The following is a 22,358-nucleotide window of genomic DNA, read 5'->3' as shown; positions in this document are numbered from 1 at the left end:
ACTCTCATGTGTATGGAAGGTGATTGGATCAGAGTGGTGGTGTAGGCATCAACGGATTCACCTATTGGTGAATTCAGTAGTTTAATGTGATGTTGGGAGGTAGGACCTGGTTGGAGTGGGTCACTGGGGACATGACCTGAAAGGATGTATTTTTGTCACAGGATCTTTCCCCCCTACTCCTTCCCGGCCGCCATAGCTTGAGCACCTTTTCCTCCATGATGCCCTTCCCCCATGCAGTTTCTGCCTTAGAGCCAAGGGACTATGGACTGAAACTGTGAACCAAAGTGAACCTCTCCTCTTGTAAGTTGTGTGTGTCGGATATTTCATCCCAGAGGTGAGATGGCAACGGAGACACCACACAAGCTATGCTGTGACTCAGGGAAGACACTTAACTCTTTCCAGCCTCAGTTTCCCACCTGTGAAACAGGGAGCTCCTCGAGGAGGATACAGAAACAGATGCAAAGATGTTGTAGCGCCTACCAACTATCAGGTCCTTCTCTTTATCCTTGATAATATCACTCCATATTTTTCCACTCAAGAGCCCTTACCTTGTAATGGGGCAACAGCCTCTGTAGTGATGATTTTTTAAAAAGATAAACACCAAATAGTGGATTTCAGGCCTCAGGACCAAGTCCAAGAAAAGACGGGGAAACACAATCATAGCAGACAAGAAATCCTTAATGACAACACTGGTGAAGGGCTGGGGATATAGCTCCGTGGCACAGTGCCTGCCTGGTAAGCACGAGGTCCTGAGTTTGATTCCTGATACCAAAAAACAGCAACAAAAAACAATAACAAAACAAAGTAATCTGCAACCCCAGTTAAGGAGGCTCAAGAGGCAGAGGTGGGGGAGTGAGTAAGCAAGTCACAGGAAAGCAAGTGGAATTCGAGTAGCTTCCTCTGTCTTTCTTCTTGTGTGGAAAGGCCCTGGTGATCACACAGCATGGTGTGGTGAAGGTTAACACACATTTACTGAGCTCCTACATTGTACTCCATCCCCAGACCATTGAGAATGTCTTCATTTCCTGTTTCCTCCTCCCATTCAAATCTTACCCTACTCCTTCATCTTTTGGTCCTTTTCTCTCCTCATCCTTTGACCCATGCACCACCATTGAATCTCAGCTACTTTTTCGGAACAGATACCATGAGAAAGGCTGCCTCTTGATGCCAACACGGGGCACAGAGAACAACCAAGTTAGCAGAGAGGAACCTACCTGAGACTGGTAGACAAACATGAGGTTATTTAGTTTGTTCTTGACCTTCCCACTCAATATTCTGCCAGATATTTCCCTGATGGTGAAGGAGCCAGCTAGGAAGATCCATGACTGCTTCACAGCCATCCTATGTTGACCAGATTGTGTCCAGGGGGTCTCTTCTTATTTATAACCTCCACCCCACTCTCTGTGCCAATAAGGGCACATTTTATGGAGTGACCAGGCTTCCTCTAGTCTTCCCAGGTGGGCTTCTTCTCATCAGCTTCTTGTATTTTTCTCTCATTGGAAGGGAGAGGGCATGGAAGAGGCTCAAATTCAAATCCATAATATGTGGTTCCTGGCTCTCATAATCCATGCCAATAAATGTCAGAAAAATTGCCAGCTGTATGTCACATGGTTTGAAAAATAAGCATGGGCACTTTGGCCTTGGACTTCTGCATCAGCACTTGTCTTTACATCTCTAGCATTAAAGCTCATGATGCCACTCAAAGACTTTTTCATTTGACTTCAGACTAGACAGGAGGCATTCATGTACATCCCACAGAACAGCAGGCACCAGATAGGCCCTTAGAGAAGATCCACTCCAACCATCTTATTGGGAAACTTTGGGTAGACTTTTCCACTTTCGTGAATGGGAAGCAAATTTTCTACAGTAGGAAAATGTCCTTCCCTGGGAATCGTGGCTGGGCTACATGTATGTGCTCAAGTTCAAGCTTTCCTGCACGGCCTTTGAGTCTGCCCATCTTGCCTCTCCTTTTATCACCTACAGGTCTCCACACTGCTTTGGAAAAGGCCAGCCTCAACTGGAATGTCCTGCTTCCCTTTCCATCTACGTATTCCTGAGTAACTTCTTCCTATTCAGTTTGGACTTGGCTTAACTATCATTGCCTTTTGAAGCTTGAATAGGGCCATGAACAAGAACATGACAGGCTCCCAAATCAAGATTTAGGGTCGAATCTCTGTCCACTTCCAAGCTACCTCACCTCTTTAAGATTATTTTCTCATCTTTAATATGGGCATAATAACACCCAACTTTCAGGATCCTCGTCAAGTGCTCAGTGTAGTACCTGGGGCAGTAAGCACTCAAAGTCAGAAAACATTTTCACTGTTTTCTGGTACTTTCCACTCTGTCTTTCCATCCAATCACTATGCTTGTATTTGTGTGTTATTTTAAAATTTTACTTTGAAATTTATGTACAAAGAAATATGCACATTTTGGCTGCATGGTTTGGTGAGTTTGAATACATATAGATGCGTGTGTATACGGAATATTTCTATCACTCTTCAGGTTTCCTCAGGCCCCTTCTCAGTTAGTCTTTACGCACTTCCAGACCCCAGGCAACCAGTGATCTCTTCCTATTGCTATAGATTACACTGTCTTTTCCTAGCACTCCATATATATGGAATCATATACTACATACTACTTTCTCTTGGGATTTGTTCACTCAATACAGCTTTTTGAGCTTCTTTGCATTCATCGTGAGTTGGTCCCTCATGGCTATTATTTTTACTTAGTATTATAATCTATCAATTGGTCCACTAAACTGTGAAATTCTTGAAGATTCCATCCTTTTCTTCTTAGGCTCACAAGTAGGTAACTCAGGAAATGTTACAGGCAAGGAGGAAGGAAGGAAGCAAGGGAGTTGCCATGGGGATTGGCTACAGCTCTGCCACTTGTCTACCCCCTGGAGGCATTCATCACAATCCCCAGCAGAACCCATCTCAGGCACTTACAGCAGCCAGTCCACAGCCACCAGCAAGCTGATGTCCTCTGTCGGCAGGCCCACGGCTGTCAGAATTAGGAGCATGGTGACCAACCCAGCACTGGGGATACTGGCGGCACCCACGCTCGCCAGCGTGGCAGTGAGGCTGTGAGAAAGAGAAGGCTGGGTCATGGGAAGAGAAAGAATCTTGGCAAAACTATCCCCAGCATTGTTAAGCTCCAGTTTCCCTGCAGCCATAAATTTCCTCCTCCTCTTCACCCCAAGGAATAGAGAAATCTAAAGGACAGAGACCCAGAAATTAGGGTCTATTTGGATTCTACTTTACTGAGCTGAAGTCTATAAATTTATGGATTGGAGCTTTATTACCATCCTGATATCAGTTAGTGTAATGCATCACAGGACTCAAATAATGTAATTGAAACTCTATAAGCAGGCAAGGAAATAAAGAAGGAAAACAAATCACCCTTAATCCTCCCATGAGAACACAACTGCATTCATTTCTGCTTACGTTTGTCTGAGCACCAGCTTCGGGACTACGTGGCCAGAGTCTGAGGGAGTCACTGCCAATGTTAACATGAGCACTCAGAATAGGAAATCTCCAGACCCAACTGAGTGGACATCAGGGCAAGAAATCAACAGATTCTAAATGGCAGTAAATTCACTTGCCTGGATCTTTATGGGCTGGAAAATACATTATGCAGAAAGAGGGTGCCAAGCAAAGATAATGGAATAAAAGAAATCTTTCTTTCTGAAGCACTTCATCATGTTCTTTGCAAGCAGGGTCAGGGGAACATGCAGCACCATTTTGACGTCTGTCTCAGGAAAAGGTTAATCTGGAGTTCAAGCACGCTGTATAGACACTAGGTGGTCTCTGAGGCTCAAAGACTGTTAGTAATTTTTTCCCTTTTTTATGAGGACACCATTTAGAAAGGCTGTCATTTCTAAATGGAAAAATGCTTCCAAAAATAAGGATTCCCAACTTGATTTTGTGGGCACAGAAGAGAAAAGGAAGGGAGGTACTTCCTTTGTGATTATCAAATTCTAGAGTATCTGTGGTAGACACTCAGGTTCCAAAATTAGAGCCAGCTTCTCAGTGTGCTTTAAATTCAAGCCGTCCATGTGACTGACCACGGCATGTTGGGACCTTATAATCGCGGACAATTTGAATTTACCTAATTTTATATTGGAGGAAATGTGAAATGTAAACTCTCAAGAGTCTATGAGTTTAGCTGTTTTTTCCACATTGCCATCTTTCCCAGATTTAGCTCTGACATGGAACAGAGGCTAGTGGTTCTCAGTGAATGTTCTCTTGAACAACATATGTTCCAATTCCAGCTGTACCACTTACTAAGTACCTGACTTTAGGCAAATTAGTCTCTTTGTGCTTTGATTTAAAAAGGAGATAATGGTATCACAGTTCTGGGGAGTGACCAAAAACTTTCAGGAGCATATAAGTAAAAAAAAAAATGCTTAGAGGCGTCTGTTAGGATTGTTGCTATTAATCATGTTCAACAAAGTACAACAGCATTCCTACAGTATCAGAAAAAAAATGTGGCAAGGATATAGTGAATACCATGAGGTTACTCACAATAGAAAGCTTGCTCTAGGTCAGAGAATCAAGGCTAACTTCGTGCTGTGATTCGTTACTCTTAGGAAATCTTGTCAGGATGAGGCTACTTCACAATGAAAACTTCTCTCAAACCCCGATAGCTGGAAGGTGGGAATTATCAGCCAATTCTCCAAGACAGACAGAACGCCAGGAAAGGGGGACTTCCTAAATTCCAGCAATCTTGACCTCCAGTGCTTTATTACAACATTGGTTGCTTCTGTTATGAGTCACTCTTCCTCAGCCCCTCGCACTGTGGCCATTTTATCTGGGGAGCTTGTGGTTACTTGGGACAAAACCTACCAAGAAAATTCTCCCTGATAGTTGGTTCCTTCATCATCATCATCATCATCATCATCATCATCACCACCATCATCATACCTCCCTCCTGCCATGGGAAAAGTCTGGTCCGTAGAAGTCTAAGCCCTGTAACAGCTCCTTATGTAGTGATATGCCTATTCTCTTTGTCCTTTCCTGCCTTGCTGGCTGTCCATTCCTCTGATTTTTCTAGGGCTGGTTCCTGGAAACAGTGCCAGGTGTCATATACATGACATCAAGGCAAATCTTCACAGTAACATTGAAAGGCAATATATTTGGCAATGCCTGCTTTCATCATGAGAAAACCATGGATGGGATGGGTGGAGAAATTCTGAACCACACACCTTTCATAAACCATGGCTGGGACATGGACACTCCTCTTGTGGCTCCAGTGTCATTTAGCTCTCCGTGGTTCCCATCCATCCACCCTGAGAGTTCTATGAATTAATAAATGTGCTGAGAATTCTTAGTTACTCTTCTTCTGAAAGCAGGGAAAAGTAAGATAGGGGATTCACTTGGTAGCACAGCATGACGCTGGACTTCGCTATTTTTCTCCAAATAAACTACAGGTAGTAGAACTACACATCTCATGTCCCCAGTCACCACCACCAAGCAGCTTTTGTGATGTCTGCATTTAGGAGAGTTGGCTCAGTGGCCAGAGATTCACATATCTATCACTACCTTTATCCTTTGCTCAGTGAAAACTTGTTGTTAATATAAAATAAACCCTATGCAGATAAAATTAAATAATTCCAGCACACACCCAATGACACAGTCCATTCTCTTATTTCTAAATTCCCAACTCATTGTGTGAACTTCACGGACAGCCAGGTTCTCATCAAGGCCAAGAAGAGAAGCATCAGAAACTACTGTTGATTGGTAAAGGGGTTAGCTATGGAGCTCTTTTCACCTTTGAGTTTTAAAGCCATAATAGAGTTTAGCAGTCTCACATGACATCTGATAAGACATGATTAAAAGGCTTAGCACTCTGACCTGAGGCAAGTTTCCCATCACAAATAATCTCATGGTATTCACTACATCACTACCACACTTTTCGCCAATATGGTAGCACTGCTATTGTACTTTATTGCACATCATTCATAGTAACAATTCTAATAGCTACCTGTTTTGACAGGTGACTATGTGTCAGACAATGCTATCACCCTAGACTGTGTGATGATTGCTGTCCTCATCATACAGATGAGGAAACTGAGTCACCTCTGTAGTACATACATCAGAAGTGAGTGTAAGGATTCAACAAATTAACACATGCAACTCCACAGTAAAGTATAGTATAGTATAGTATAGTATAGTATAGTATAGTAATTGTGTGGTGCAGTATAGTATAGTACAGTACAACATAGCATAGCATAGTATAGTACAGTACAGTACAGTATGGTTGAAGCAGTGTGCATAATGGTTAAAAGCACAGACCCCAGAGTTTGGATTCAAATCCTGTCTTTACCATTTACAAACAATGTGATCTTGGACAAATTATTGGGAAATCCCAGCAAGCTGGGATTCATTTTCCCCATTTCTAAAACACAGAACCCAATCCTTATTTTCCGGGGCTGTTTCTTTAAGATCACAAATGAAGATCCTCAATCTATGGAAGCATACATCAGCACTTCAAAAGCTCAATTTTAAGCATTCCTTGAGATGCTGTGTGTGACCTATTCTCTGAGCCTCAGTTTCCTCCTTTACTAGATTTGCTACGGCCCCTAGGAAACTTTGTGATTCGTACTCGTGTTTTCTGTATTAAACATGGAGCCTTTTTCTTTTCTCTGTTTGCTTAGTTGCCAAACTGAGATGTTGCCAAACTTAGTTGCCAAACTCAGATGCATATGGGATATTCATTAAATCTTTTGGAATGGTTATAAGAAAATATGAAAAACTGGTGATGTTAAAAAAAATATCTCTGAGCTTGTTAAATGCCTCAGAGCTAGAATAACCAAGCAAAGGTCTCAAGCAGTGGTACTACTGCATTGTCAGCCTGTAGATCACATACATCACATGACTAGTGGCAACTTCTAGTATTACTACTGGTACTGGTTAATCCCTAAGTTTGGACTTTTCGACAATTTCAGCATGTAGAGAAATTAAGTATGAGTAGACCTCCACCCTTAGGACAAGTCTCTTAAAGTGGACCCTAAACCATGAAAGCCTTACCAGAGAAGGAATTGTCAAATGAACAGTGAGCCATCTGGACACCTGATTATAACCAGAATTTTTAAAGTACAGGTTGACAGTATTGTGCAGGGTTTGATGTACAAGAGAGAAAGCTAGCGTATTAATCTAAATTCAGAAGACATTCATCTTAGTGCCCAATGGAGAGTAAAAAATAACCAACAATGATTTCAATATCTTCCTTTGAGTCAAAGTTAGAAGGAACGGTTGATGTAAACTGAAAGACATTGGCTATGGAATTTGATCTATGCCTCTGGCACCCTTTAGCCATGAGACCTAAGTTTATAACATAAACGCTCTAAGTATCACTTTATTATTCTGTGAAATTGGGACAGTGACTGACCCTTTTCTTCAGGATTGCTGGGCATGTTCAAAGCATTTCCTGTAAAGTGTTCACCACTTCAGAGGTAAAAATAAGTGAATTTCAATGTCTCCCTAGTTCTTTCCTCCTAATGAATCTCTTGGGACTTGGTTGTTCCAATTTTTGGAATTTTGTTTCTTCTGCAACTATATCTCTTATACAGAATGTGACTCACCTACCCCCATATTTCCTGATATCACAGAATCTAAGAGAGGAAAGTAAACACTACTTGTAGAGTCCAAAAGTCACATGCTCACATGTCTTAAAGAGTCAAGCTGTGGCGGCAGGTGACACTGACCATGTGTAAGTAATAAGGAGCAGAGGAGAATATGGTGAACTGGAAAGCAATTATCTCACGAGACACTAAAATTCTGTTTTTATAACACATTTCAAGGCAGACAGAGTAAGGTTCTGAGCTGGCTTCAGCTCATGAACTACCAATTCTGAATATTTCTCCTATTTGCTGATGAGGAAATTGAGACACTGGGAGTTGTGAGAGAATATAAGAACTCCAAAAGCTGCCTCATTGTTTGTTTCACTTTAAAGAAGGACAGAAACTGTCTTCTGCCTTAACTGAAGCTCCTACTGGGAGTGGGAATGATGCTCTTGAAATGAAGATTTCAAAGAGTTTTATTTCATGTTATAAAGTCAATACAGCTTTGGATGATTTGAAGATTGATGCTTTCAATGACTCCACATACACACAAGGAGCTGAAAAGTTGGCCTGAGTAGCAGATGTGATCTTCAGGTTTACGGAGAAGCAATATATTTTAATGGCCTCTTGGAAGACTGTATGTTCTGAATTTTTTATAATAATGAATACATATGGCAAAATAGCTTTAGTAAAAGCAAAAATATGTGCTATTTGTAATAAAATGTTATAGGCTATATTGAAGAATCTCTTTATTCCATTATTTCATCACTTCTGCCCTCACCCCCCTAATGTTGAAAGGAGCATATTTTAATGAAAGAAAAATTGGATCAACGATGAGTTGACATCAGCCCCAGTCCCAGCCCTGTCAGCTCATGACTCCTGGTGTATCCTTGGACAGTCAGCAATGCTTCCTGGAACCTGAGTTTCCTCATTTATTACATGCGCATAGAATAATCCTACATCTCGGGATTACTAACAGTCAAGTGACAGCCAATTGCCATGTGTAATACAAACAGAAGGGATTCACATGAGCCTGCTTCTTTCCTGCCACAATTTTTTCCCTTTGGAAGTTGCCAATAATTCCTCTTCTGTTCTTTCCTTCATTATGTGTTCTCCAGAGGAACTGAATAGAGGAAATGAAATTCAAGTAGCCTCTGTCAAATGGAGTTAGTGAGGAGGGGGGATCAGGGAAGAAGGTTGTTTTTATGCCTCCTATCCTAACTTCACTCACCTTACAGTCACAATCTGCCCTCCGTCCAGGACAACACCATTCATCTGGGCTATAAAAATGGCAGCCACGGCTTCATAAAGGGCTGTGCCATCCATGTTAATGGTTGCTCCAACTGGGAGGACAAATCTGGTTACACGCTTGTCAATCCCCAGATTTTCTTCCAGGCAACGGAAGGTGACAGGCAAAGTTCCAGCACTAGGGGAAGAAGGAGACAAAGAGAGAGGAGGATGGAGGGAGGGAGGGAGGGAGAGACAGAAAGAGTGAGAGATTGAGAAGTTATGTCTGCTTTGGAGAAGTAGGACGAAGCACAAACTAGAATAACACTACAAAGGTTTTGTTCTTTTGTTCCAGTCAGGCAATGTTACATGCAACAAAGCGGTATTCAGCCAAATTAAAATCCAGAGAGTTAGAGGCTCAAATGCAATCTTATTAAGATTCTAATAGGCAAAAAAAATGTTTTCATTGGTCTTGACTTTTGAGATTTACTCAGCATTTTGAGTTCCCTTCTTATTTAGGGCACCATTGTCATCTTGGATTAAATATTAAAACACATCTGAATGCCCACATGAACTGGGCTGCAAAAAAACCCAGTATTGTGTCAGAAAAGGATCCACCGTCAACAGTAAAATGGAATGAAAACTTTTTGAGTGACCTATTACTTCATGGTAGAAATGCTGTCTCCAACAAAATGATGACATGGATTGCATCTGACCCCTGGGAATTGCCCTGAGCTGGGCCTGCTAATTTGGAGAATGTGGGGAAACGTGTCCAGTAACCTCAGCAAGTAACCTGCACAATTCACTGAGGAAATCCACATGTAGTTGAAATCCTGGATATAGAGGCATTGCCAGTTCTAAGTCTCTACAATGACATGGTAAATGTGACATCTGTAGCTAATGAAAGGCACAGTATGGGCTGGGGACTGAACCACACGACCCACCCTCAAAGGCTTGAATTCCTGACATGTTCCCATGTTTTCTAAAACAGGAGACCTATAAGAACAAGGGTTGCTGAGAGCCAGAATATTATTTCCTTGTGGGTAGAGGTACATGGGAAGTTGAATAGATTTGCTTCAAAGTTTAAGTAAAGTAAAAAACAATGCAGCACTCTCAAATAACATGGAAGTGCCCTATGGTACATCCTGTTTTGATTTTTTTTCTGTTCAAGTCCTAGCAAGACAAATTGGAAAATCTCCACTGCAGGTAGCATTTAGAGGTGTTTTTTCTCTCTTGCACTTATAACCTTAGTCATAGTTACCATGTTCTACTAGTTAGGGGCGTGGGTTGGGGGCTCCAACCAGGCTGGGTGCAGATGTAACATTCTCAGTCTCTCAGAGTGGAAAAAAAAAGCAAAATGCAGCTTAGTGAAATGCAGATTCCAGGGTCTTCTCAGAACTAAGCAGCTCAGAGCTTTAAAATTGGAGATGCATAAATCTGCATCATAAACTGACCTGCAAAGCCCTGGCATCCTTAGAGGAGCCTGAGTTAACCTACCAGAGCAGTCTTTATGATTACAGGTTAGGAGTCTCTGCAGTGCCTCCTTATTGCACTTAGGATGATGAAATGAATATTTGAGAATGTCTCATAAGTAAAAACTTGTTAACCTAAGTGAAAATCTGGGGTGCATTTGCATGTAGGTGATGCTGCTGGACCTGGATTGCTGCCCCAGCTGTTTTACTAAGAAGTTAGTGTTTATTCCTCTCATCCCTTCTCATCCTTTTCTGGGACTCTTCTAAAAGGTTGGCAGAACCCTATGACTAGTCTAAAGTCTTCATTTGTATGGCTCTAAGCATATTATTGGGGTCACTGAAATACATTAATTATTACTGCACTCATTTTTCTGATATGTCTTCAAAAGGTCTTTAGACAATTACAGAGGATGGGAAAAACGATTGGCAAGGTTTGAAAATAATGCCTATTTCTGTATTAGATCGGTGTTATATTTGTGTCTTACAAATTCACATTGCCCACTCAACCCAAATTGGACTTGAGAATTTCAACGCTTTCCTGTGTTGACAGGCTAACATCCTGGCATTCCTTTTGACTCCTACCTCAAAAGTCATATGGCCATCTTTAAATGTTGCTAATAATAATGTCAGATACTTGAGATTTCTTTTCCAGACTAGTTTTGACAGCATGCACTGCAATCAGAGGGATGCACAGAGGTATGTCCTGGGCCACACCCTCCACCCATCCTTGATACCAATCTCTGTATCCACTCAGAAGAGCTGGTCAACCACCTTGGATATCCTCAGTCATATGAGGCCCAAGGTGGAAGACAGGGTACTTACTAGGATGACCTAGGCTTGTGCTTTTTTCTCCTGTGGTCCTAAGTTTTGCATTTTTCTCCCATTACGGCAAGGGACCCCTGAGTTTATTCTTGGTTGTTCTTATATAATTCCTGCCACATTGCTTTTTTTTAAAAAACAAGGAAAATTTACATCAAGACAAAAAGCCATATTTTAAGTGAAGATTAAAACCATACCCTTTTCAAATGCTATAAAGGTAAGGGAAGGAATGTGTCTAACATTTTCAGCCTGTGCTAAATAACACAAGCATTTGTCTTCGTTTTAGATAGCAAGATGAACCACCCACATCCCTGAAAGGTTTACAGTGTCCTAAAAATATCCTGGGATGAGGGTCTAATCATTCGAAAGAACATCATAATATTATTGAAATATTTTAAAAATCAAAATCACCAAGGCACTAGAAGAAAATATAAAGTAATATTTTGTAGTTATGAATGGAACCAATATGCCTGAACAAAACTAAAATGCTAAATAGAGTGTAAAACATTCACGGCCTTGACTACATACAAATTAGAAACTTCTAGTGACAAAAATGCTTTAAACGTTTAAGGCAAATGTCAAATGGAGAACTGTGGGCATTTTTTGGAACATGTGCCATAAGAGTGAATATTCTTATATATAAAGAGGATTTTGTGTATGTATCTGATATTATTACCAACATTTGAAGATGATCATAGGCTTTTGAGGCAGGAACCAATCAGGAAAAGATGAAAATCCCAAAGGAAAATAAGCTGGTTCACATATAATTCAAGAGGTAGAGGAAAGAACAATCAATAAGAACACAAAGATACGTTTTCCCTCATCAGTAATCAAAGATGTACAAATTCACTAAGATACTTTTTTAACCAATGTGATTGGAATGCACTGAAGTAATTGACATATGGTCCAGGATATCTAGCCCTGGTGAGTAGGTGGGGAAGGGCTCACTCTCAAATCCAAAGGGAACATAAAATAATGTGCTTTCCTAAATTGCAATCTGATGATACATTTCAAAACTGTGCATACCATTGGACTAAAAAACTCCACTTCTAGAAGTGTATCTTGAGAAGATCATCAGACGACTTTGCAGAGCTGTATCTATAAGGATGCTTGTCACAGCTCTGATTTCAATAGATATACTTGAAATATACACTACTGGGTGGAGTGAGGTAGACTTTGTATCACAGTTCGTATAGTTTACAAAATAACAGCAAAGATCTATATTAATAGATATAATAGAATTTTTTAATATTGAACAGTGAAAAAATAGCAGTTCACAAGTACATAGTAAGAACTGGAAAGATATATAAAGATTAACTAAAAGGTTACTATCAATTACCATTTGGTGATACAGTAAGTAACTGGTGATGTCCACCGTTTTCTTCAAAATCCTACCCACTGTCTGAACTTTATCACAAAGAGCAAATACTATGTTATAATCGACAAAAAAAATTAAAGTAAGCAAGATTGTTTTTGGTCTGGAAAAGCAAAGATGTACTTTTTCCTTTAGGATCTTTATAATTAGAGATATTTAGCCACAGAAAGATCTACGGAATCAAAAAGGAAAAGGGAAATATCAAAGTGTTTTCCTTTATCTTGGGAAACAAAATGCCAAACCTGGGTTCTCAAGGTTGTATGTTTTTCTGCTTTTCTTTTCTGAAAGCCTATATTTTATTAGTATCAACTTCTCATTGCATTGCAAGATGGAGGTCATGATTTGGCTTCCCAGCTGGTCACCACTGTGGGTCTGTTACGTCACCTAAAGAAACCCTCACTGTTTGCTCAGTGGCCTGGGAACAGCAGGCTACACTGTCACGAAAGGCCAGCTCATCAGCCACGTATGACCACAGGCTCAGCAAGAACATGGCCTTGGAGTTGTGGGTGTTAGGGTTGGTGACCTCCTACTATCTGTCTTGTGTTTTGTGACCCAGGAACTTATATGCAGAAATAAAGCTACTGCAGGATAAATGAATAAAATTCTATGATTCTTTGAGCTTCTAAATTGTCAGGCATCACTTGTATATTTCTTTTTCTTTGCTTTGTTTTTACTAATTTTAGTCCATTGAAAATTATTAGCAGGAGTATGGTGGAGCACACTCATAATCCCAGAACTCTGGGAAGCTAAGGCAGGAGGATTCCAAATTTGAGCCCAGCCAGAATAACTTAGCAAGACCCTGTTTTAAAATAAAAAATAAAAAATACAAAAAGATTTGGGATATAGCTCAGTGCATAGGCCCTGGGTTTAATCCTCAGGACTGCAAAATAATTTTCTTTACATATATCTCGAGTCTTTGTTAGCTTTCTAATCACTGAAACTAGGTTTTGAAGGAGGAACTGGGTCTCTATTAAGGTCAAGTCAAATAAGCTTGATTAAAATTAAACTGAGACAAAACGATCCATTAGAAGTTCACGCCAAGGTCAAAGAATTGGCTGACTTCTACTTATTTGAAAAATCTCACTTAACATATCATGTACCCTGTAAAAGCTGGTTCTCCTACTTTTGGAAAATTAATTGCGGGAATCTCAATAGAGTGCTACTTGATGATAATATTTTCCCAATCACAGGTGGGATGTTAATTGTACAACATCCTGTTATACCATTCTGCAAAAAAAATTAAAGCTAAACTAAATTAATAGTTTATGTACTAAGTTAAGCATGCAACTTAATAGCATGCATTCATTTAAAAATGTAATATAAGATCATATCTCCAACACAGTTGCGTACCAGCAAAAATGCTCAGCAGCAGGCTCAGAAGTTTCTAGAAGAAGCCAAAAATTCCCCTTTTCAAAAAGATTTTAATAATACATGAAGAGTGTGCTCACTGAACATTGTGACAGGAAAATTTTGAACAACAAACAGAGCAAAAGAGCATGCAGGAAGAAAGGTGATTTTTCTGTACTCTCTACCTGGAAGCAGTGCCCAGGGCAGTAATCCACGCTTGGAAAATGCCAGCAAAAAAGGAGAAAGGGTTTTTCCTGGTCACTACGAAGTAAATCAAAGGGAGAAAGATGCCCCCATGGATGATGAGACCCACGATCACTGTTATCATGTACATCCCCAGTTGCCTAGCGACCACTTCTAAGTCCTTGATTGCAATGATCTTCCCACAAATGAGGCAGGCGATACCCAGGGGAGAGTACCTGAAAAACACAAAAGAAAAGAAAGACAGTTGAGGAGATCATTATTGGATTCAGAATTTAAATCTGAGCCCTTCAATGTACTGCACCCTGAAGGAAACCTTTCATTTTCTGCATAAAAAGAGTTTTGCTGAGAAAGGATCATGAGATTCAATAGATGTTATTTTTTACTTCAAACTAACTACCTTAAGTCTGTTTTATGGATCTATGACGCCTGCTCTGACATAAAGTCCAAAGGCCAACTTTGTTTTTTAGGTGAGTTTTAGGACAAAGGAGACACACCTTACTATCTTTTAGCTTTATTATCTTTCAGGTAACCAACAGGTTGAAAGTTGAGAGACACGGGTTGTGTCTTTGTGAATCTTGTTTGATTTCTGTGCTCTCCAGCTCCTTCCTAGAAATTTGGGAATAATTTTTGGAGCTTTTCAGAAATTTATAAACTGGGGTAATGTAAATTTGCATTGTTTGTTGCCTTGGAAGGCAGGGAATATATTAAAATGGGAGCAAGAGAGAGAAAGAGAGAGAGCAACTTGCCAAAACAAGAAAACCATCTGAGCCAAAGAGTACATTTAGAGAAATGTAGTTTATGACTTTTAAGCCTGAAAGTATTTTTGCACCACTTTAACGGTAATGTTGGCCACCATCCATTGCGTTTCAGTGTGGGAGAGCCCCATACTAAGCTTCACTTAATTCTTACCGCAATCCTAAAATCTAGGTGTCCTTATTTTTATTTGGAAAATGAAAAGCTATACTTTGGAAAACCTGAATCACCAGCCGAAGGCCACAAAACCAGGAAGTAAGAGAACAACCACAGGTCTGTGAAACACCTCAGCTGGGGGATTTTCCCCTATCAACCCAAGTCCTTTCCCTTTCGTGAGCAATCATAGCACTTTGTAGATAAGGAGACAATCCATCATATGACGATTTATTCCATATAAAATTATTTTATATTTCTATATTATCTTTATTTTATGGAGAGCCGGAAATTACTTTGGCTTCCACTCTTGGGAAAGCTAACCGTTTTCTCTCACTCCTTGAGTTTATTCTTTGCAATTCTGACCGCATTTTTTTTTTTTAATCCAAGTGATATTGCTGGGGCCTGAATTTGTTCACGCTGTGACAGTTATTGACTGAAATAAAAATATTTTGGGGAAGATTGCTACCTTGTTAAAAAATTATAAGCATATTTGTAAGAATGACTATGGAGAAAATAAATTTCCCAACAAGGTTTCAAGGGTAAGAGAGTCAAGAAAGAAAAAAATACTCTCTAAATAGCCTTTTTTCAATTATGCCTGGATCAAGCTGTGAACAGAAGTAGAAAGTCATACATACAACTACAGGAGACTTTAAGTTTTCCCAGGCACTTACAGCTTAATCCCTTGTTTAGCGGCTTATTCCCATTTTATAGACCAGGCTAACTTCATCCTCACCAGGTTGCTATGAGGATTAAACTTTTGAAGATGCACACGTGTACCCTCTTAAAAATCCCTCCCTGTTTCTATCAGTACCAATTGCTCTCTGGCTCCTGAGAAAATGATTCTGTATAGGTTCTATTTTCACACATAGATCCCATGTCCTCTTACTATCCATGCTGAATGATAGTCAGGTCTGAGTTAATGAGCCGCCCAATGGCGGATGCCTTTATGAGCAAAGTAGTCTCTCAAGAGGAACCTTACCCTGAAAGAACTGATTAGTAACTGACAGTGATAAGTTATTGCATTAGCATAGTTGCTCCTCCCTGATGAGCATGGAGCCTGAACATCACCTATCCCCTTCTAGGGGTGCAGATTGGCTCTGTTTGAAGATGGCTTCCCTAGCCATTAGAGAGCTTGAAACAGACCTTCTGAAACGTCATTAAATCTTGTTTTCCCTACCATTTTACATTTTCTTCGTGTCCCCATAGTCATGACATCTCATAAATCAACAGGATTGTCTCAGAGGCTAGCACTTTGTCACTGAAGTAGCAAGTAACTGAACAGGATGCCCCATGCTGTAAAGCAGAAAGCATTTATCTACATAAACCAAGAGATCAATTCTTGCCCGAACACCAATCACCCTTTAAAGAGGTCCAGAAAACATAGATATGAGCTGTTTTGGGTGCCATTCAATTTTCCTCCTTTTCTGGGTCCAGAAATTTATAGAATGGAGAGAAAATGTTTACAAGGTTCTTTACCAAGGAGACTAGCTGTGGAGGTCCCTGGAGAACGCGTTTGAGCTCAAGCCGGATGAACCAGACAGAGGCAAGAGTTTACCTCCAGAGCATGCAACTTGCTGGGAAAAGTATGAACCTCCACTGTAACTGGAGAGCATTGCTCAAAGGCCAGGAGGTGAAGTTTGGGGTTAATAAATATTGAACGCAGTAGCTTGTGTTAACCCAAGCACTTTGGTCTCCGGAACTAGGTTAAGCATTAATTACAACAAAGAAACAGCCTTCATTTCTATGATGCTTTTTAGAGCCATTAGTTCCCTGTAACTGTTTTGAAAGCAAGGAACAAGTCTCTACTCAGGAGCTAAGGCTTCTGAGTTCCTGGGCTTCCCTATCAAAGAATTATCTCATTGCAAATGATATTCCATGGAAAAGAAAGGGCAAATGCTCAAGATCTACAATATCTGAAATGAAGCAAACAAAGCCACAAATCAAAATGCAGAGGCTCAAGGATCCACTGAGAATACTAAAATCAAATGATCACAGGAACTGACCCGCCTGTAACTAAATTCCTAAGATATGAGCATTGATTGAGCTAGGAGGAGGGAATGGCTTCCATGCTGCCTTTAGATTTAGCCCTGGGGGCCTTTAGATGGTCATATTCTCGCTCACACACTGTTTTCAAGGCCACTGTTCTTCCACGATTGGCTTGTGTGAGTCTTTTCCATGCTCTTACCTCATCCATTCTGGCCTCCATTCACCTTGAACCTCAGCTCCTCTCAGCCTAAAGGTTTCACCAACATGCCCCACTCCCCAGGGCTACTCTTTATTCCACAAAGTCATCTATAGCACTCAACATACCTAGAACTCAATCCGTGTCTTTATCATGGGCCAGCTGCACCAGAATCACCCTGACTGCCTGTTAACAAACTGTCTTCCCTGGACTCACCATCTAGGGTTGGCCTTAGGACTTTTACATTTTAAATATGCTCCCAGGTAATCAATCTGATGTACTTAGAAACCAATATTTTAAGGAACAAAAATCTTATCTTCAGATGATGAGATGCAGATTAGCTATTGGAAGCCATTTACTTTATTTTTTTAATTTTGTTTTGTTTTTCTTCTGGTACCAGGAATCGAGCTCACGACCTTGTGCTTGCCAGGCAGGCATTGTGCCACTGAGTTAAATCCCCAGCCCTGGAATCCATTTACTTTAGTTCCAGTTTACTCAAGACTTTTAAGGTTAAGGGTTAAGGCTTGGGACAGGTGGTAGGAGAGACACATGAGGTAGAGTTAAATCAAGGAAAGTTCTCAGTCCTTCCCTAAGGCCTCTGTGGTTCCCATTGTTTCCAATAGCAATGCTGAGTTTGGCAATCTGGGATGGACCCATAGGAAATCCAGAAATGGGAGAAACCATCAATAAAGAGTTAGATACTCATCCCAAGACTTGTCTAAAGGTGCTGTCTGCATTCACGTACAGGAACTACTTTGATCTCCATTTCTCCTTATCCATGTATGGATAGGTATTCTGGTTAGCCAAAGGGTGATTTTTGTTGATAGCTACCAAGTGTAGATCAGAACTTTTATCAGAATAGAGTGAAAGTCAGTTTACAGAGCTTGCATCCTTGTGACCCCTTAGTGACTTCATTTTGCAGCTAAACCTTAACCCATCAGGTGGCATGCAGGGGCCTTAGGGTTCTGCCTACTGCCTATCTCTCCAACCAAACATACTCAGGCCAACCAGCCCTTTATTCTGGTTCTCAGAAAGTTCTCACTGACCATCTCCTCCCCTGGGACCATTCTCCCCTCAGTTCTTCACCAAGCTGCCTGCCCACTGCCCATCCTTCGGGTCCTCCTGCTGTCACCTTTCCACACAGCCCAGTCTGTCCCTCACTGCCGTCACACTCCCCACCATCCAGCACTCTGTCCCACAGCTCTGCTTTGTCATCTCCACAGTGCTTAGTGCTATCTGAATTCCTCCTTACTTCTGGTTAGCCAGCTTTTTGTCACTGTAACTAAATACTTGAGAAAATTAACATAAGGGAGGACAGGTTTATTTTGGTTCATGGTTTTCGGTCATGTTTGGAGCAGGAGGCTCCAAGGCAGAAATATTATGGCAGGACAATGTGGTGGGGAAAACCTGCTCACATCATAGCACCCAGGGACCACAGAGAGAGGCAGAGAATCCAAGAGGAGGGGCCAGGGACAGATAGAGTCCCCACGGTCATGCCCCTGTGATCCATTCCCTTCGCTAGGCCTGTCTCTGTCACCTCCCAGTAATACCGGCACATTATGATCTCATCTGTGGCTTAATTTACTTGATGAAGTTAGAGCCCTCATGAGCCAATCACCCTTCTAGCTCCTACTTCTGAACACTGCCACCTTAGGGATCAAGCCCACAATCCATGAACCTATGGAGGGGTATTTCATAATTAAACCATAACAGCTTCCTTTTACTTTTCCCTCTCTTTTTCATTAGAATATAAGTTCCATGAAGGCAGGAACCCTCTGTCTTATTCATCATTATATAACCAGTGACTAAAATCATTACTGGCACAGCTATTGAAAGAACAGCTGGGTTCATAAAGACTCTTTGTTTGACCAGACTGTCATCAGATTTCTCAGCCTTCTGGGCCCATCTGCACACTTCCCTGGCAAAATCAGTTTTAGCAAAGAACCCTGCTGAGTCAGTTTAGCAAGAATCCCCAGCCTCAATCTGATTACCCCCCATATCTCAGCAGGTTCCTCATCCTGGACCATTCACCAGATGATGTCTGTTCGCAGTGGCCCGTCTTCAGCTAGAATCCTGTTAAGTCAGTCTAGCCAGAATCTTTCTCACTCTTGATGGTGAGTAGTATCCCTCAATAACAATTCCTGCTTTACCAGTGTAGATAGATAGTTGGGTTGGGTGACAAACTGGCAGCAGTATTTTGAAGTAGGGGCAAAGATTTTATTTCTTATTTTATGTCTTCATAGCGGGAGGTTATGAAAAGTTTTACTTTCTGTTTAAGGTTTTCAGATTCCAAAAATGAAAAGACTAAAAGAACTTTGAAAAAAATGAGGATATGAAAACCACTCCAAAATTAAGGGTTTTTTTGGGCTTCTTCAAGAAGTCCACACACAGAGATACAGAGAATATGGATTAAATTGATGATGACAATGGTACAAACAAGGCAACCACAGTAATGCCAACACAGTAATGCCAAAAGTGCCAAGAGAGTTCCCGACACAAAGAAAACATTCCATGACTGTGATTCACAATCTACAAATTGCTTCTCACAGCAACAATAGACTACAGTCGTCTCACTTTAAGGATCCAGATACTGGGGTTTAAAATGTGTCTACTTTGCCTAAGGTCATACAGCTTGTTACAAGAGGACCCTGGATCCTGTTCAATCTGAAGTCAGAAAGAAATTGTTAGGTACCACCTCTGCACAGCTCACAGCAGAGGGCAAGTCAACCTCTGTGCTTTCTCATCTGGAAAGTGGGTGAACAAAAGTGCTTATTTTTGTTAGGTAATATTACGGGGGAAAACTGATTTAATGCATGTAAAATATTTGAGATAATATTAAGCATATAGCAGGAATTTGGTAAAGTTTAGATATGACTGAATAATAACAACATTTCCTCGCTAATAAATGGACTAATACACCTACAATAATAGCAATAGTACTGAATAAATATCAGTTCTAGATCACAATTTAATAACTATTGTCTTCTCACTGTTAATTTTTACTGTTACTGCTATTCTTTCTAGCACATACAAAAAAATACAAAAAAACCCCAATTATTTCAGCTTTGAATATTCAGTTAAACAGCAGTTGGCTTTTTTAATGGAAAGTTATGCACATCATTATCAAATATGAGGCAGCTAAAGAATGTAAGGAATACGTAGAATTGGCACCTTCTGTCATAAAACATGCTCCTGACTGTTTGCTAGGGTGAGGTAACCCAACAGCTGTCAGTAATCATTCCCTAGATCTCATTTCTGCTTCACAGTATCATGTCATTCCCCTGGAGATGAGGCTACACTTTCGGAGTTTTGGTTCCAATGCATGGGAAAGTCTCTGTCCACACCACCCTCTCCCCTTGGGGAGAAGGGAGGCTATACTTTATCCCACAGACTCATCAGATTTCTGGATGATTCCCTTTCCTAAGAGTTGGCTCAACAGAAATGATATAGGCGTGGATGAAGGAAAAAAATTTGCTCATATTAGGCACATCATTAGTGTCATATACAGAAATATGAACTTCATCTTCAGAGCCAGGATGTACATTTTATGAGAAATAAGGCCAGATCCTGATGCTTAAGGGACATATTCTATTCTAGGTATTATTATTTATTAAACTCTCAGCAGACTTGTATGGATCTGAAGGGCTCAAAGGATACTTGGTACAGCATTGCCATGTCATCTGAAATTTTCACACAGACAAAATACAGTGCTGCTTTGGTTCACAAACTCAATTCTCTCCACAATTCTGGTCACAAACCAAATTGGAGGACTAAGTCAAATCTCCTCATAAGGTCAACATTGAACCTAACCACTGAATTTGATTCAGTTCTTGTCCAACTTGGTTTGGTTTGCAAACAGAATTGAGGAAAGAATTAAGTTCGTAACCGAGGTACGGCTGCAATCAGAATTCTAGCACTGCCTGGGAAGCTGATTTTGGATTTCCTAGCCTCTAAAACTGTGAGCAATAAATTTCTATTATTTACAATTTACTCAGACTAAGGCATTTCTATATAACAGCTGAAGTGGACTAAAATAATGCCCTTATTAAAGAAACTCCAGAGATCTGTCTTGTCCTCTTTCTACCACGTGAGACTACTAAGAGAAGTTGGTCATCTATAGTCCAGAAGAGGCTCTTCAGCAGAACTCAACCATATTAGCACCTGGTCTCGGACTTCCAACCGTCAAAACTATAAGAAATAAGTTCTGCTCTACACAAACCACCCAATCTGTGATACTTTATTATTCTAACAAAACCCATTCTCGACTAATAGCAAATTTTATGTCATACATCAGATGTGGCCTAACGGTCATCAGTTGCTAGCACCAGCTCTAGGGGAAGCTCAAATAAGGGGATTTCCACTCCTTTCTCAAATTTTTTCTGGAGAGCCATTTGACATTCCACACCCACTGTTTTCTGCTGGGAGGACTCCAGTATCCTTTGGGGACTCCAAGGTCTTCTCATATCCCACTATGATGAAGTAAGAACAAAAGAACTTACCACATGATCATGATCACCAACTTCATTACGATTTCATTCAGAATGTTGAAGAATTCCACCATCAGCTTGGCCTGCTCTCCCATCTTCCCCATAGCAATGCCAAAGGCAATGAAAAACCCTATCAGACCTGTTGGGTGAATCACATCACACAGAGGGTCAAATTATAAAGTATGTTTTCTTTTCCTGATTCTTTATCATTCTTCACACGTGGAACAGTTCACATGTCACTGCCATTTAGCCTACAAGTTAGGAATTATGAGACAAAAACATTATATTCCACATTGAAAGTGCTTTCTTCTTGGATAATTGTGACTTTCCTTAACATTTTTTACATAATCAGGTTAAACTGCAAGTGTACCTGTAGTTCCTTAAAGAAAAGTCATTCAATTTCATTCCAAACTAAAAGGCATTCTCTTCATCCCCTCATGAAATTTTGTGAAATCACGTGTAAGCAGATTCCTTTATTACACAGATTAACAAAGAAAGGCTTGTTGGGACTTGGGGATTGACATACAGACTTTGGAGCCAATCTTGGAACAACAGAGACCAATTAGCCAATAAAGTCTTTGCTGAGGTGATTTTGGAGTGATCTTGAATTAATTCTTGGCTGGTATGTTTCACTCTTGAAAATTCCTAAATGCAAAGTTATATTTCTGTTGCTGCACACCTAGCATAAGCAGGAGGAGCTGTGTTGAAAAATAAAGTGGAAAATAGTAAGAAATCCAAAATAGGTCTAACTTACCTAGTTTTCTAAAATGTA

The 22,358-nt window shown here is 40.5% G+C and overlaps 1 protein-coding gene across 3 annotated transcripts in view; it reads right to left on the bottom strand.

The window, feature by feature from the left end:
• Slc1a2 (solute carrier family 1 (glial high affinity glutamate transporter), member 2) overlaps nt 1–22,358 on the bottom strand; it is a 152,234-nt gene that overhangs the window by 23,131 nt on the left and 106,745 nt on the right. For all 3 annotated transcript variants that reach the window (XM_005384125.2, XM_005384124.2, XM_013514335.1), the window contains exons 6-9: nt 21,599–21,725; nt 13,990–14,223; nt 8,796–8,990; nt 2,949–3,083 (exon numbers count right to left, since the gene is read on the bottom strand). In XM_005384125.2, coding sequence (XP_005384182.1) covers nt 2,949–3,083; nt 8,796–8,990; nt 13,990–14,223; nt 21,599–21,725 — 691 coding nt within the window. The remainder of the gene's footprint in view (nt 1–2,948; nt 3,084–8,795; nt 8,991–13,989; nt 14,224–21,598; nt 21,726–22,358) is intronic.

Source organism: Chinchilla lanigera, unplaced genomic scaffold (assembly GCF_000276665.1).
Source record: "Chinchilla lanigera isolate Chin_1 unplaced genomic scaffold, ChiLan1.0 scaffold00021, whole genome shotgun sequence".
Classification (NCBI taxonomy): domain Eukaryota; kingdom Metazoa; phylum Chordata; class Mammalia; order Rodentia; family Chinchillidae; genus Chinchilla; species Chinchilla lanigera.
The sequence above is the reverse complement of the archived record's forward strand: the minus strand, read 5'-3'. Positions and strand labels throughout refer to the sequence as shown.